At 44.3% G+C, this 16295-nt stretch overlaps 2 protein-coding genes across 3 annotated transcripts in view; one reads left to right on the plus strand and one right to left on the minus strand.

Moving 5' to 3' along the window:
- Positions 1 to 1673: 1673 nt before the first annotated feature.
- The window catches only part of PRSS54 (serine protease 54), a 60887-nt gene continuing 46265 nt past the window's right edge, over positions 1674 to 16295 (plus strand). For both annotated transcript variants that reach the window (XM_074314801.1, XM_074314800.1), the window contains exon 1: positions 1674 to 1983. Coding sequence is in view for 1 of the 2 variants with exons in the window: in XM_074314800.1 (XP_074170901.1) it covers positions 1937 to 1983 (47 nt within the window). In the remaining variant the exon portion in view is untranslated. The remainder of the gene's footprint in view (positions 1984 to 16295) is intronic.
- GINS3 (GINS complex subunit 3) lies at positions 10550 to 16151 on the minus strand. Its single transcript, XM_019754846.2, has 3 exons — positions 15670 to 16151; positions 13621 to 13854; positions 10550 to 12190 (listed from the first exon to the last, which is right to left on the minus strand). Exons 1-3 carry the CDS (start codon positions 15853 to 15855, stop codon positions 11960 to 11962), a joined length of 651 nt encoding a protein of 216 aa, XP_019610405.2. The 5' UTR covers positions 15856 to 16151; the 3' UTR covers positions 10550 to 11959.

Raw genomic sequence — 16295 nt, forward strand, 5'->3', positions numbered from 1 at the left:
AGGCAGAAAGGCCCTAATTTACTTTTGGAAGATCTGAATTGGCTCAAGGAGCAGCCAGTGGACTTTGCTGGTCACACTGGTGCTGGACAGCAGACCCCAGAGGACACCTCCATCCCCAAGCTTCTGTCGCCTGTGTTGACTTGGGGGATGTGATTTGACCTGTTTTTTACCCTCTGGATCTATGAAAAAACAGACCACAGTTGGTAGCGTCCTACTGCTTTGTGTTGACTTTTAAACTACTGAATCCATGAGCTCACTTCCCTTATGTAATTCTCAACAGTGTCCTGCTGCATCAAAGGCACCAGCCCCGACACATGTGGAACTGAAACTCTGGCAGCGCCTCTGGTTGCAAAAAATAGGGGACTCAACGCCTATTTGGGTTCTATTTATATTAAACCCGTTAACTTGTTACTGTCAGAACAATTACCAAGTGGAGGCCTGCTGTTCTATAGAACGGGGGAAGGGGTACTTCTTACTTTATTTTTTTTTTACAATTCACTGACTTTTATTGTATTCACAGAGTTGTGCAACTATTACATCTATTTAAGAAATTTTTTATCACCCCTAAAAACAAATCCTGTACCCCTCTTCAACTATCACCTCTTCAACCCCCAGGTCTCCAGGCCTAGGCATCACTCGTATACTTTCTGTCTTTATGGATTTGCCTATTCTGCATATTTCATATAAATGAACATATAATATTGTGGTCCTTTGTCATTAGCTTCTTTTGCTTAGAATGATGTTTTCAAGGTTCATTCATGTTGTAGCCTGTATCAGTGCTTCATTCCAGTTTATGGCTGAATGATGTTTCTCTGTATGGATATAATACATTTTGTTTACTTATCAGTTTGGGTTGCTGGGTCATTGGGATTGCTTCCACCTTTTGGCTATTGTGAATAACGTCTCTATGAACACTGGTGTACAGGTATCTGTTTGAGTCCCTGCTTTTAATGCTTTTGAGCATATACTTAGAATTGCTGGATCATGTGGTAATTCTATGTTTAACTTTTTAAAAAAGATTTTTATTAAAAATATAGTTAACATCTAATATAATATTAGTCTCAGGTGTACACCATAGCTATTCAACATTTATATACCTAAAGAAGTGATCACCATGATAAGTCTGGCAACCACCTGACACTGTACCACGCTGTCACAATATTAACTATATTCCTTATGTTGTACGTTACATTCCCATGACTTATTTGTTTTATACCTGGAAATATGGACCTCTTATTTCTCTTCACCTTTTCCCCCCACTTAAAATTTTGCCATTACAGTTGATACAGTTGATAATATTACAATAATATTCAGTATTATTTTACATTAATTTTAGGTGTACATTTGTGGTTAGACATTTGTATAAGTTAAGAAATGACCCTCCTAACTAGTCTAGTACCCACCTGACACTATACATAGTTATTACCATAGCCAGTTCCCTTAAGATTCAGCCCCTGATAAAGGCTTATGTGGTACACGTGGCAGGATCTCAGGGCGTCACTAGAGTGGGAAGAATTGTGGTCAACAGGTTAATGGGTTAATGTAGACTCTGGTTTGGTGCCAGTGCTGAGCCTGGAGCGAATCAGCAAAAGTCTCAGAGTACACTGAGGCCAGCTGCCGCCTGCCTGAGTCCTGCAGACTCCAGCAGTTTTTCAAGAAAGAGTGCAGTGCAGGCAAGACTAGCTGCTCTTGGAAAAAGTGCCTCTGGTATTGGGCGAGTTGGGTGGTTTGGATGGGGGTCCCAGTGAGTCAGCAGTCTGGAGCAGTGGAACGCACCAGGCCAATCAGATTCAGATTTGGCCTGTGGGGGTGGGCTCAACACAGGAAAGATGTCGGCAGCCTGCTGGCTGCAAGGTAGGAGGGCTCAACACAGCAAAAATGGGGGCTATCGCTCCAGCCCTCACTCTGAAGCTACACACCTCAGTCTGCCCCCTGTATGCCTCTGACACTTCCCCAGTCACCGTCCCTTCGCTGGAGCCCAAGGTGAGTGTCTGCGAGCGAGTCTGTGCACGCGCCATGTAAGAGTATGTCTGGGTTTCCTGCATCCTTCTGTCCCACCCGGATTGTCAGAATCCCCACTGTTTTTCACAGCCAGATGTTGTGGGGGCTCCTCTTCCTGGCACCAGTACTCTGGTCTGAGGAGGCAGGTGTGGGGCTGGGGTCTCTCATGTGTGGAACCTCGGTGGCTGAGATATTCCTCCTGGTTCCCAACCACAACACGGAGGTTTGGGCCCATTTTGCGTTTCCACCCCTCCTACCAGTCTCGACGTGACTTCTTTATATCATTAGTTATAAAACTTTTGTTCGGCCAGATTTCAAATGGTTCTCCAGGTTGATTGTTCTATAATTTAGTTGTAATTTTAATGGGTTCATGGAAGGACGCAGGCACAGTGTTTACACCGCCATCTTGGATCTCTCTGAAAGGGTGTTTTTCTGGAGTGCCTGTTCAGTCCTCAGGCAGAGAACTTTCTTTTCGAAAGGACCCCCAGGATTGAAGTCTCAGGCTTATTCTCAACCCCAACATTGGTTTTCTTAGCAGATAATTTGGTAACATCCCCTGCAGCTGGTCTTGAGTTAACTGAGGTTGAAGGTAACATAATTTCCCTTCTACTTTTTTTTCTGCCTGATTTTTGTAACTAGAAACCAGTTTAAAGGCTTCCAACCTGGGGCAGTGGAATATTAATTCCTTTCACACCTTGTAAAAGTTTAAGCACTGCCCAGGGCACGGGGAGGACAGTGTGAAGAGTCACTTGGCAGAGCTATAGAGATGCATTTGTGTCTCTACCTTTGCACCTTGAAATCAGCCAAATCTATGTGAGCCAGGCCTGTTCTCATTCCAGGCCATGGGGTGCACCCCTGCTGGCTGCAGTGTGCCCTCACCCCACGGCTCTGCATTTTAATCCTGGGGTGCCTTCTGGAACTGCACAACTTCAAGTTCAACTGTCCAATAATGAAGCATCTACTGGGTACAAGCTTCATACTCAGGGGATGCAGTTGGTCTGGGGTGGGGCCCGGGAGTTTGCATTTCTAACAGATTCACAGGTGGTGCTAATGCTGTTTGTCTGAGGACCACACTTGGAGAACCACTGCAGTAGGATTTCCCTTAAATGTCTCTCCCCTTGGAGGCCACGTGCACATGTACACACACCCACACCCACCCCTACCCCCCCTAGACACACACCCCTGACTTGGGAAGCTGCTGCTGCCATAGGGGCTCAGGCACTCTGTATGGCCCCTCTTGTGCTCTTGTTTGTGAGGATCTGGCCCTGCTTCCTCCCCGCACCTCACCTTCTGTCGCTCTTATCCTAGCCCTCCACACTTCTGCCACCTGGGCCTGATTTCCTTCCTCAGAACAGGCCAAACCACAGACCTCACCCAGGGCCTTGGTACTTGCTACATCCTAATTCAGACAGGCCCTCCATGAACACACTATTTAAAGAAGGTGCCCCCAGCTGTTCCCCTTCACACCCCTTTAATTCCCGTCATAGATCATGTTGCAATCAGATCTAATCCCCCTTGAGAATGTAAACTGCACAGGGGCAGTGACCATTCCGCTCCCCAATGCAGACCCCACGCTTGGCACTGGCACAAACTAGACTATCTTTGGAGAAGTGAATGAATGGGATTAGTTTCTGCTGTCAGTGAAACCCACACAGGAAGAGGCTGGATACCTGCCAACCTTGTCCTATGGGCTCTTCTTTCTGCGAACCTCCCTTCCATCAGGCCAACCATTGGCCATCTGGCACTTGGTTTTGAGCAAGGGGTAGGGTGGGGATGGAGGGAGGCAGGGGACTTTTTGGAACAGCCAACGTTGCAGATTAGACACATCTAATCATATCCAGAGGGCTGCACTGTGTTCTGCCAATTGAGACACCCAGATTAAGCAGGCCAAGGGCCCCTGGGGCAACATGCCATCAAAATAACTTCAAAAATAGCAACTTGCAATCTCAGGAATGAGCATGAATTGTCAGTGACATGAGCAGTGTTTTGAAACAGAAGGAGTCCTATTTATATTGCAGATAACGGTTATGTGACATAGGCATAGCTTGGGCCAATTTTCCCAAAGGAGACGCTCAGGGGTGATGGTGTGCTGATGCCTGTAGAAGCTGTGTTGGAAGGACCAAAACTGAAGAAAGAGACGCCTGGTGGTGTGATGGAAGAGGGCTGCCCACAGCTCCTGGCTGGCTCTGCCGCTCACTGATCAGAATGCAGAGCAGTTGAGCATCTGACCTTCAGAATCAGCTGGACCTGGGTCCCAACCCTGGGCCCGGCACTTGTTGCTGTGTGACCTTGAGCAGTTACTTAGCCTCACTGAGTCTGTCTCTTTCTCAGGAAAACAGTAATTTATCTCTTAGGGTTGTTGTGAAGAATAATTGAGATAATGCATATAAAGCCGGTATTACAGCCCCTGGCACAGACTAGCACTCAATAATTAATGATAGCTATTATTAGCTATAACACTTAAAAATGAAACAAATTTTCTTGGGGTAAAAACTACATAACATAAACTTTGTACTTTCAAGTGTACAGTTCAAGTGTGCAACAAATTTCTAGAACTTTTTCATCTTGCAAAACTTAAACTCTATACCTTTGAATAACAAGTCTGCATTCCCCCCTCTACAGCCCCTGGCAACCACCAGTCTTTCTGTCTCTATGGATTTGACTATTCTAAGTACGTGGAATTATAAGTGGAATTATACAGTATTTGTCTTTTTGTGATGGGTTTATTTCACTTAGCATAATGTCCTCAGGGTTCATCCATGTTGTAGCCTGTGTCAGAATTTCCTTCCTTTTTAAGGCTGACTAACATTCCATTGTGTGTATACCTCATCTTCTTTATTCATTCATCCATTGATGGGCACTTGGGTTGCTTCTACCTCTTGGCTTTTGTGAATAATGCTGTGATGAACGTGGGTATGCGATTATCTCTTTGAAATCCTGCTTTTGATTCTTTTGGGTAAATGCCCAGAAGTGGGATTGCTGGATCATATGGTAGTTCTATTTTTAATTTTTTGAGGAAACTCCATACTGTTTTCCATAGCGGCTGTACAGTTTTACATTCCCTTCAATGGTGCTCAAGTGTTCTAATTTCTCCGCAATCTCACCAACACTTGTTATTTTGTGGTGGTTTTTTTTTTTTTTTTTTTCCTCCGATAATGGCGATCCTACTGGGTGTGAAGTGATATCTCATTGTGGTTTGGACTTGCATTTCCCTAATGATTAGTGATGTTGAGCATCTTTTCATGTTTGTTGGCCATTTGTATGTCATCTTTGGAGAAATGTCTATGCAGTCCTTTGCCCATTTTTTAAATCACGTTATTTGTTTTTTTGGTCAATGAACATATAAAAAATAATCAGCCTCATTACTGCTCAGGAAAATGCAAGTTAGCATCACAATGAGGTATCTATACCCATTAAACAGGTAAAAAATGAAGAAATCTAATAATGGGGTCTCTCACACATAGCTGATGGAAGAGTGAATTGGTACATTTCAGCACTACCTTGTGAAACTGAGCGCTCACAGACCCTAGAAGACAGCAATTTTGCTTGTAGGTGAAATTCACCCCAGAGAAACTCGTAAATAAATGGTTGGGATGTGTAGAAGGATGTGGGCAGCAACAATGTTTGTGATAGAAAAAATAAAAAAACACTGGAAACTAACCAGGTGTCCAGTGATAAGAGAACGCTTGTAGAAATTGTGATGCGTTCCCACAATAGAATATCATTCAACCATAAAAAATGAATGAAACAACATGGTTGAACATTAAAATATAAAACTGAGTGAAAGAAGCAAGGTCCTGCAGACGGCATGCAGCGTGGTACACAAAACACAAAACCCAATCAAAATAATATATTCATTAAATATATAGACAGAAAACCCAGGATAGTGGGGGGGGCGGCAGGGGAACTATGCGGGAGGAACACAAAAGCATTGCTTATGTTCTAGAACTTAAACGAACGGCAAGTTCACGGGTGTTCGTGTTATAACATTTCCTAATCTAAAGCCGTGTTACGTGTATTCTTTCACATGTAGTAAATGTAATGTGATAAAACGTGAGGTTTTTTTTTAACAGCCTGTTTGGTTAATCCTTAGGGGACCCTTCAGCTCTAAGCTATGGCGTCACCACTACCCGTTTAGGGAGCTCTGATAAGAAACCCCATTACTCCATCATCGGCTTATTTGGGAAGAATTTGGAAGGAGCAGGCATGTCACCACCTTAAGGCTTCCCAGACAAATTCTGGGCACACAACGCCGGGTGGTGGCTGGAGGTTGGTAAGAGGACGCAGTCAGAAAGGTCCCCCAGACAGGAGGAAAACTGGGATGGCTGAACTGTGGCGGACCCAGCTCCCAGGACTGGGAAAACTGACTGGCCAGCAGAGGTCAGGCAGGGAATGAGGGGGCCATCAGGCTCACCTCTACCACCGGTTACATTTCTAGAAGGGAACAGAGTGGCATCACGAAGCGAAGGGGTCCCACAGAGAATACTCTCGAGCAGTCACCCCCTTATCAGGTCTCTTGCTTTAGCTTTCAGAGTTAATGTCCATCTCGGGGGCCTGGAGACATAACCTCTTTCCTAAGAGATTTGTTCTGCCACATGGGTTCCCAAGGGACTGTTCCCCATCGTGTGGATGACGTCCAGTGGGCATGCTTGGGTTGCAACGAAGCAAGGTGATACATTCATCTCCATTTAATGCAGCTAAACGCTGTTCTCTCAACAGATACATACACAGTAACTCGAGACACATTTATTCCTATGGCTTCTTTGTTTTATTTGCACTGGCAGAAAAGTCTTTTTAAATCACAATGGTCTATGGAAATAACAGTCTTTTACAATAGAGGTTTCCATTTTTATCGACTTATTTTTAAAATACCTTAAAAACTGGAAACTTGATTTTCATTGCTGGCCATACATGAGCACGATGTGTCACGTTCTATGGTGCAACCTCCCGTTCCCCAGTCTTTGAAATAATCTAGAAATTCAGCTAGTAGCATCCTCTGAACTGTTTCTCAAGGTCTGAGCTGGCTCAAAACCTAAGAAAATACTTCCTACACTGCTTAGTTATTTGAAAAGAAGCACATTACTTAATACTTATCCAGAATTTGGATAAAGAAGTGACTGAGTATGAAATGCTAATTAGAAAATGACAATGTCTCGTGAAAAGTTTTAAAAATGTTTTGCCCCTGAACCAAGTGCCAAGCCCTCTTGTTCCCCTTAAGATAAGGCTACTCTCCGGGAATAACTGTTGTCATCTCTCCCCTCCGATGACTCCGGCAGTGCTGGCTTTCGATACTGGTGTCTGTCGCCAGTCTTTTTTCATGCATCAAAATGCATTCTCACCGCTTTTCCTTCAATAAATCACACCTTTCTTCTCTCACCTGCCCCATTTGTTACACTTGGATCTGTACCCGTAGTCACTTGCTAGTCACTTGCTTTTCTGCATCCAAAGAAAAGAAGGTGTCCTCAGGGAAGACTGTTAGTCGCACAAAGGGAGCCATACAAATCATGTGGGAATCAAATAAACTTCTTTCTCCAGGCAGGGTGATACCAGAGCAGAGGCTGTCATTAGGATTTGGAACTCTGGGCTTTCTTCAGTTTGGTTGGGTTTTGTTCATTGGGCAGAGGTGGGAGAGATTTGCAAGGATTTAACTGGTTCTGCTGCTGCCCTTAGGGTTCTGAAACACTGGCATTTCACAGGTATTGTGTTCAGATCTGTGCTGACAAATGGCAATGATGTTGGGGTGTAAAGCCTGCTCCTTTGAAACTCATTTAGAAAGAGGTAATTAGCTAGTATGTGCCAGAAGGGAAAGGGGAGAAAATCAGGTTACTGCTATCAGAGGGAGAGAGGAAGCTAGAAGTTCTAAGGAAAACCAGAGACCTTTCCCCATCAGATTTTCAGGTGGAAAGCAAGCACTCCTCCCTCCTAGACGAGCTGACCAGAGGTTTGCCCCTGAGCAAGGCCTAACAGGCTCCTACTTGGCCGTTACCCAGCCCCCCACCACGAAGCCTTTCCAATAAGCTTCGCTTCTAACATTAGTGCAGGGAACATGCTGATGCTCTGCTTTGCTTTCAAAAATGAGTGCCCCCCTACATGCAACATAAGATTGGATTTTGGAACAGGAAAAAGGACACTAGTGGAAAATCTGGTGAAATCTTAATCGAGCCTGTGGCTTAGTTACCTGTGTTTGATAAAGGTACCATGGTTGTGTAAGGTGCTAGGGAAAGCTGGGCAAGGGGTGGATGGAATTCTCTGTACTATTTTTACAACTGGTCTAGAAATCTGAAATTATTACCAACTAAAACGTTTAATGAAATGATGCCCCTTTTAGTTGACTTGCCTCGGATCTCTGGAAAGCAGACACAGAAGGGAGGGGAGGCCTCTGGCTTCTGGGGGCGGCCTCACGTGCACCTTCCTTCAGACCACATCGCAGGACCCTGGAAAGAGAATGTGTCCTACAGGAAGGATGCTTGGCAACTGAGCTGTGTCTGGTTACACCATGTGTACTTTGATTCGCTAGGCATAAAGGCAGAGGCCTAGAAAAATCAAACAACGGCAGGCTGCCAGGTCACCTGTGTTTATCTTGTCCTCAGTAAGAGTGACCATCTGTTTTCTCAGGCTCGCCTTTGATACACTAGGTTTTATGCACTACGCATTAAGAATGGGAGATTTATTGCTCATTCAAAATGGCAATACCAAGAGTTAGCAACAGAATTCCAAATCTTAGACATGTTTCTTTAGGTGTAGGGCATTTCATTGTTTTTTAAAAAATTGTTTCTATGTATATTCAATATTAAAATGTTCAGTTTACCGATACTAGATAAGGATTGTTGAAATCAAGGTTCTTATAGGTAAGCATCTATCCAATATTTTGTTCAAGTTATTTCCATTCAGATTTTTCTCTTGAACACATAAATATCTCCTTTCTTTTCCCAAGATCAGTATAAAATATTGCATTTTCACTTCAACGTTGTTCTAAGCATAAAGACGAAAAGCTCTCCTGGGATTTCTTGAAGGATGAGGGAACAGAAGAGAACAGATAGATTCATAGTGGGACGGAGTAAACTTGAACTTCTGTGTAAACTTGAGTGTCACTCAGTATTTCCCAGTATTCCAGAAACTTGTCAGGTCCAGTAGTGCTGAGAGATTGAGAAGCTCTGTAAAATGCTCTGAAATCTTAGGCAGAAGATGAAATTTTTATTTAAAACAAGAAATAAATTACTTCTGCTACAGCAGCAGTAAGAACATTCAATACCAAACCACAGGAGAATGAGGAACTTTTCAACAAACGGGGCTGGGATGGTAAAGTGGCCTTTTTCTGAGGTGGGAGGGTTTTGAGCAGAAAAGTAACAAGATCTGATTTACTTTTGAATAAGACTACTCTGGCTGCTATAGTGAGACGAGTCTGAAGGAGGGGAGAAGGGTGAATGCAGGGAGGCAGATGGGAGGGGCCCATAACTGTTCAGGACTGGAGGTGGGCAGAGGTGGGCAGGTTCTGCACATGATTTGAAGGCAGACCCAAAAGACAAGGCGAGTAAGAGGAGGGCCAAGGAAGACATCTAGGTTTTTGTCCTGAGCACAGCATTGGGAAGCACAGCGTTGTCAAAAACAGAGATGAGAAAGATTATAGTGGCACTGGGAGGGTAAGATCAGGAGCTGTTTTAGCCACGTCAGGTTAGCTGTCGAAGCGGAAATGTCAAGCAGGTGTTTGGATACAAATCTGGAGTTAGAGGGAGAGTTCTGAGCTGGAGATGGACTTTGGTCATCAGCAGATAGATGGTGTTTAAAGCCTGACACTGGACCAGATCGCTAGGAAGTGAGAATGGCACGAAGAGATCCATGGACTGAGTCTAGAACCATCCAAAGTTCAGAGGTCAGGGAGAGCAGGAGGAACTGACCCAGGAGACCAAGCCTTGCCCACCTCATCTCCGCAGCCTGGACTGTTCCAGGGAAAAACCTGAACAGGGAGGTCCTTTGTATACAATTAACGCCAGTTACCTGGAAAGTCTTTAAGGGGTAAGGGCACACATTTTCTCCCTTGATTTTGAAGATCGACTTGGTATTTGAGTTAATTTGTTGACTCATTTTGAAAAATTTACCTCTTTGAAGGGACCAAACAGAAATCCCAAAGACTGATTTGGGAAGGGTTGCGGGGGAAAGGGGTAGTAATCGACAGGCTTGACGGCGAATTTTAATTGGAAATGGGTTTCAAAAGCTACTTATAATCTGTTCAAAATATAAAACAGGAAATACATTCTGCTCGTGCAAATCCACATATGTGGCCCCTTGGCAATTTGTTTTATTTGTTTTTTTCAGTAAGAGAAAAACTGGCAGCAGCCTTAGGACTGACTTTAAATACAAAGCGATTTGTGAAAATAATGAATCCAAAAATTAAATAATATGCTTTGCTCACTCTGCTTGTGAATTGCCTCTGGGGGCCCTGGCTATAGGTAAATGCTGAGGCAGCAATGGAAGCCCCAACTTCCTAGGGCAAGCACGTTCTAAAACAGAGAATGTACCTCATATTTATGAGTATCATCCACACAAAAGAGCAGTGGCTAAAACATGGATTTATTGGGACATTATTATCAAATACGATCAAAGATAAAATTCCCCGATCGCTCTGCGGGACCACCTGTAGTACTCAAGTTACAGAAACAGTATTTGTACAGAGTGCATTCATTGCAAAGCGGATCATTTATTTAGCACAAAAATCAGATTATAAAAACATCGATTCCATTTTAAAATTTGACATTTAAAAAGCACTTCTGACATTCTAAGTTTGCAAAGACATCTGCACAGTCTGGATACCCAAGTCCCTCAATAATTTCTAAAAACAAAGGCAATTTTCACTAGTTGTGGAAAGTCGGAAGGGGCGCAGTGGTGTGGAGACGGCTGCCCTTCCAACAGGCGAGTGGGCCCCAAGAATGCTGTTTTCCACTCAGCCTGAGTGTCCTTGCTTCTTCACAGAAGTTTTGTGCTTGCTTCAACAGATCCTTGGTAAATGGTCAGGAATCCTCTAGGGAATCATGTTGCAAAATGGACTGAAGATTAAAAAACATAACCAAGGCCTCTTGCCCACTTCCATTTGGCCAAGTGTTAAGCTTCTCACACAGGGCTCTATATAACCAGCAGCCCTATAGTCCTTATTTCCGTGTAATAAGGGCTGGTTAGCCCCCGTTAATAACTACTGTGCAATTCCAGTCGACTCCCTGGCAGCTTTTCTAGGGCGGGAATGGAGTAACCGTGCAGATGCTCTCAAGATCTCCAAGATATAAACAAGCCCAGCTTAACCATTTCCCCTCTAGGTTGATGGTAGAGTCGTGTGACTTCCTGATGCCAGAGGAGGAAAGCAACATCTCTGTAATAAAAGCCATGCCATTCATCTGCTTTTCCCTTTTCCTTCCTTATTCTTGGCGACTGTTTTTGGAAATTGGAGTAACGCCCCCCAGGCAGGTGGCAGGAGATGTATTTACAAGGCCAGCATCCTGGGGGTGCGTCCTTTGTGCTACCATGAGGAAGATGAGGCAGTGAAGCTCAACAGACCATTCTGGAAACAGACTAAGACGGCCCAAATTGTGGCTGTCCTTTGGAGCTAGTGACACTGGGCATCAAGCATGTCAAAGCCAGGCACATGGAATTCCAGTTCCAACCCTATGGCAACGTACGTATTGATGAGCCTCCTTTATAAAGGACTTTGAGTTCTCGGTTGTGACTTCTTGGGTTAAGTTGGCCTGGGCCGTGGGTCAGCAGGGTGGGATAGTCCTGGAAGACTTACAGGGCCAGGGACATCCTCCAGCACCAACTTTCCCAACCAGACGATACCTCCACTCCAGAGACTACTGCAGGAAATAAGCCATGAGATGGAACTGGATTCTGGCCCTTTACAGGGTCAACCAGGTTCTTACCAAGGACACTCAGAGATAAATCTACAATGTGCGATTCAGTGTTCTTCTGGCCTTCAGTTTTCCATCTCCGTGAACTTTCTCTTCTTGTAGTTCTGAACGAGGTTTGAAGCTGTGATCTGAGAAGCCTGCCCTTTCTCCCAACACTGAAAGTCATTCAGTCCTTTCTGCCCTATTTGAAATAAGCCCCTCTCCATCTCGTCCAGCCTGGCGACCAGTGCCGAAGTGTCTTCATTGTAAGCATTCTGGGAGCAGTCCATGATGCGGCGAAAACGTCCAATAAATGTCTGAAGAGGAAGGGAGAAGAGAAATCAGACTCACTTTTATCCCTGAACAGTTAAATGACAAGAAAGGGAAGAATTTGGTCTCAGGACTCAGTCAGAGTAAGTTATTTCACATGGCCAAGCCTCAATTTATTTGTCTGTGAAATGGGTTGTGAAAATCCAATGAAGTAATTAATACATGTAGAGCACTTGGCAAACAGCTGGCAAGAGTCAGCTCCTCGAAAAGCCATAATAATATCCTTACTGTCTCGTGGCAGTCTTACCTTATATATAAGCAACTCTAATCAACAGCACCTCAAAGCAGTGATGGAAAACGAAAACATACAACTCACTTAAAAAGGGCAGTGTTCCGGTTCAAGAACATGTCCTGGAAACATTAGATTTTCCTCGTCTTAACTTACCGCTCAAGAGTTTCATAAGCTCAAACCATCTATACTCTATACTTGACTTCTTTTTCTGAATGGATAGCAACAGGATTTTTTGTTTCTTTTTTTTTTACTGTCACATTAAAAATGGTACCATGTTTCCCTGAAAATAAGACTGGGTCTTACATTAATTTTTGCTCCAAGAGATACATTAGGGCTTATGTTCAGGGGATGTCATCCTGAAAAATCATGCTATGGCTTCTTTTCTGGTTAGGTCTTATTTTCGGGGAAACACGGTATATGTTAGGCCAAACAACCCTTAAGCCTAATAATGGAGGGTGTTAGCACAGTCCAGGGAACACATGTCTCTTGAGCTAACAGTTCTTATGAAGCTAAAAATGAGGAAGTAAAACGCGGTAGAAAAGACGGTTTCTTCTAGTATTAACAGAATAAAAAATAATTACAAAAAGTTAAGGTTATCCTGTAAAGGATGACAATATATGCATAAGGTTGTTTTGTCCATGGACAGTAATAAGTTACCATTTATTAAGTGGCACTGCATATAACCTCACTATAATTTTGGCACTATTACCTCCATTACATAGGTGAAGAATTGATGCCTAGAGAGGTCAGGTAGCTTGACCAAGTCACACAGCAGAGCCAGGTCTTAACCACAGAGCAAGGGAAGGGAACAAATAAGCAAATAGCACATGTATTTCCTACAGGACCCCTCAGACCAGTCCTGGGGCTGGATTGCGACTGTGTATTTAAGTGCCTGACAGCTGTAATCAACCTTTACCTCTTTCTCATTTCCAGGACTTCCTGCGGGTCCTGACTCTTAGCAAGCAAACATGAGGCTCAGCAGGCAAGTCGTATGTAAGTGTCTATACATATACATATGTACATATACTATCTAATTGGCAAATACAGTGTAACTGTAGACCTGGAATAATAATAAGCTAATTGCATAAATTATATACTTCCCTGGGTAAGAGTGATGTCTGGTGGCTGCCACAGCTGACTCCTGAGACATGTACAGTGCCAGAGATTTTCACATCAATTACTTGCCTGTAGGAGAGACTGGGAAATGTCTACATTCTCTGGATTGTCAAAATGCAGGAGTTGGGAGCCAAAGCCGTAGAAACGGGGCCCCATTTTGTGGAGGTCCACCACGTTGGCGTCCGCACTGAGCACCGTCCGCCAAGCTTCTTGGTAGATCTTGGGAAGTTCCACAGAAAGGATCCGCCGCTTGTTGTCATAAAGCCCTTTCGCCAGCCACAAGGGGAGTTCCAGCTTTGCGCCCTGCATCAGACAAGAAGGTAGATTTTAAAATCAATGACAGAGTAAATGTGTGTGTGACAAAAAGGAAATACACGCTGCACGAGCAATAATGCCTGTTCTCTTTGGGGGAGTGACTATCAAACACAGAAGAGCTGGTTGTGACTTGAAGAAATGAATTGTATGCGCTCAAGTTTTATGTCATGATGGAAAGGAGGGAGAAAATGGATTTATACAATAAAAACATAGTAGAGAACAAAAATGTGGTATAAAGGGAAAGTTTCCTAACGTAAACAAAAACTGTCCAATTCCAGATACTTCAGAGGTATCAGAAACATCCTATTTTCTTTGACTATTCAGTATCCATTCCACATATACACTTACTGAGTGCCGACTATGTGTGAAGCGCCACCCTGAGCGCTGGGGATGACAAAGAAAGATAGGGTCAGCCTGAGCTCAGGCCACTACTCCCCACACCACTTCACAGCTTCAGCGATGACAGAAAAGATAAGTGTCTCTCTGTTCTTTTAAAGTCTTAACAGAATTGGAAAAGATGAGGAGACAGACCAGAAGTTAAGAGAAATATCTCCCCACAACCCCGCAAAAAAAAAAAAAAAAAAAAAAAGAAACAGAAAAGGAAAACATAACTGGGTTGAAGGAGGCAACAAAAGTACTCCACAAAACTGTCATGGTCATTAAAAACAGTCTGATAAACTTTCACAGCCAAGAGGAGCGTAAGGAGACATGACTATTAAGTGCAATGTGGGATCCTGGAACAGAAAAGGACATTAGGTAAAAGTGAAGGAAATATGAATAAAGTACCAGCAGCATGTCTCTATTTCCCAGTATGGGACAGTACCAAATCCTTATCTGCTCTAATGGAAAGTCCAGAAATAATGCCTACATTTAAAAAAAAAAAAAAATCAAGAAGTTTAAGACTATTATTTAGAAATAGGGAGGTGAATTTTAAAGAAACTACCAAAAGTAGACAGACCATGTGGAGCTGCAAAAGGAAGTGGGGGGAAAGCAAGGCAGGGCCTGCTATTTTTTTATCTTTTAGTACCATTTGACTTTTTAAACTTTGTATATGTATGACTTTGATAAAAATGGACTCAAAACAAACCAAACAAAACACCCTCTAAACAAAACTTAAGGTTAATAGGAAATCAAAAATAACCACTACAGGCCACGTTCCTGGGACAAACTTGTATATGAAGTCAGACAACCCAAGGTTCCAACGCCAGCTCTCCAGGTACAGGGGGGGCCCTGGCCAAGCTACCATACTTTCCTGGGCTTCAGCTTTCTTGTATGTAACAATACCTAATTAGAGGGTTGTTGAAGGATTAAAGGGGTAATAAATGGAAAAGTACCCTCCACCTACCCCATTCATGTTGGCACCAAAACCCTCAGTAAATGGTCGCTGATACCGTCATCATTATGCAGGGACGAATCTAGCAATCTGCGGGGCACACGCTCTTGCAGAACACAAAGCTGTTGCTTTGTTTTAAGGCAAACGTGATCAGAACCCTGAACCTGAAGTATATTCAACGGGAGCCAATCTTTAAGCATTAACTCATGGGACGGGGGAGACAGCACTGATTAAAAAATGAAATCAGTATTGGAGGGAGCCTGACGACCCAGGATAAAGTTCGTTTCCGTGGAGGTGGCCAAGGCTAGGTGGGGAGACCTGCGAACAGACTTCGTCGGCGCGAACAACCCTGCCTCTCCCTATAACTACAAATCCCAGAGGACAGCGCGCCCGGAGACGCCACGCCCCAAAGCCGCGAGGCCCACCGGGAGTTGTAGTGTTCTCGCGCGGGGCCGACCCAAAATGCTTACCTGAGGGATCGCGTTGTCGGTGTCGGCCCCTCCACTCCGTTCCAGGAAAAAAGCGCCGAGGCGTGGCATGGAGGTCTCTGTGCGCACCGGGAGTTTCTCGTGGGACATCAGGATGTCGTCCAATGAGAGAAAGTTCTCCTGAAGTCCCAGCGCACCCGACTCCACCCGGAAATAAGCCTCGGACATGGCGGCGACTTGAGCTTCTCCACTTCGACTCGTGTGATTCAGGAGACCGCGGGGAGTCAGGGATGTAAAAGGAGGAGGAATCGAAGGCTGGCCGGGATTGTGAGGGTTTAGTGGATTGAAACTTTTCCCGCGTCCGGGGAGGGGCCAGACAGGAGCAGTCGATCCAGGCGGGTCAGCCCAGGCAGAAGCAATCGATAAAGTCTGCCGCGCAGACGGTCCAGTGCGACCCGTGGCGGGGACTGGGGAGCGCTAAAGTAGTCTGCTGGAAATTTTCTTTCGCAGGGTGTAGCCCAGTGTGGGAACCTTAAAAAGAAGCTGGTGATGCCCGTTAAAGCGGCAGGGTGCATTTGCACTAGATTGTGTTTATGTGGTCCTTTAAATGTTTATATGAAATTAAAAGCACATTACAACACGTTTGGAGGCTTCAAGAAAGGTGTCAT

The sequence above is a fragment of the Rhinolophus sinicus genome, linkage group LG11 (assembly GCF_036562045.2).
Source record: "Rhinolophus sinicus isolate RSC01 linkage group LG11, ASM3656204v1, whole genome shotgun sequence".
NCBI classification, from domain to species: domain Eukaryota; kingdom Metazoa; phylum Chordata; class Mammalia; order Chiroptera; family Rhinolophidae; genus Rhinolophus; species Rhinolophus sinicus.

Excerpts from the sequence above, each read along its gene's own strand:
- GINS3 (XM_019754846.2), bottom strand. The coding sequence starts at position 15,855 with ATGTCCGAGGCTTATTTCCGGGTGGAGTCGGGTGCGCTGGGACTTCAG. Across the intron at positions 13,855-15,669 it reads CCGACAACGCGATCCCTCAG|GGCGCAAAGCTGGAACTCCC; the intron begins GTAAGCATTTTG and ends TGTCTGATGCAG. Across the intron at positions 12,191-13,620 it reads TTTCCCAGTCTCTCCTACAG|ACATTTATTGGACGTTTTCG; the intron begins GCAAGTAATTGA and ends CTTCCTCTTCAG.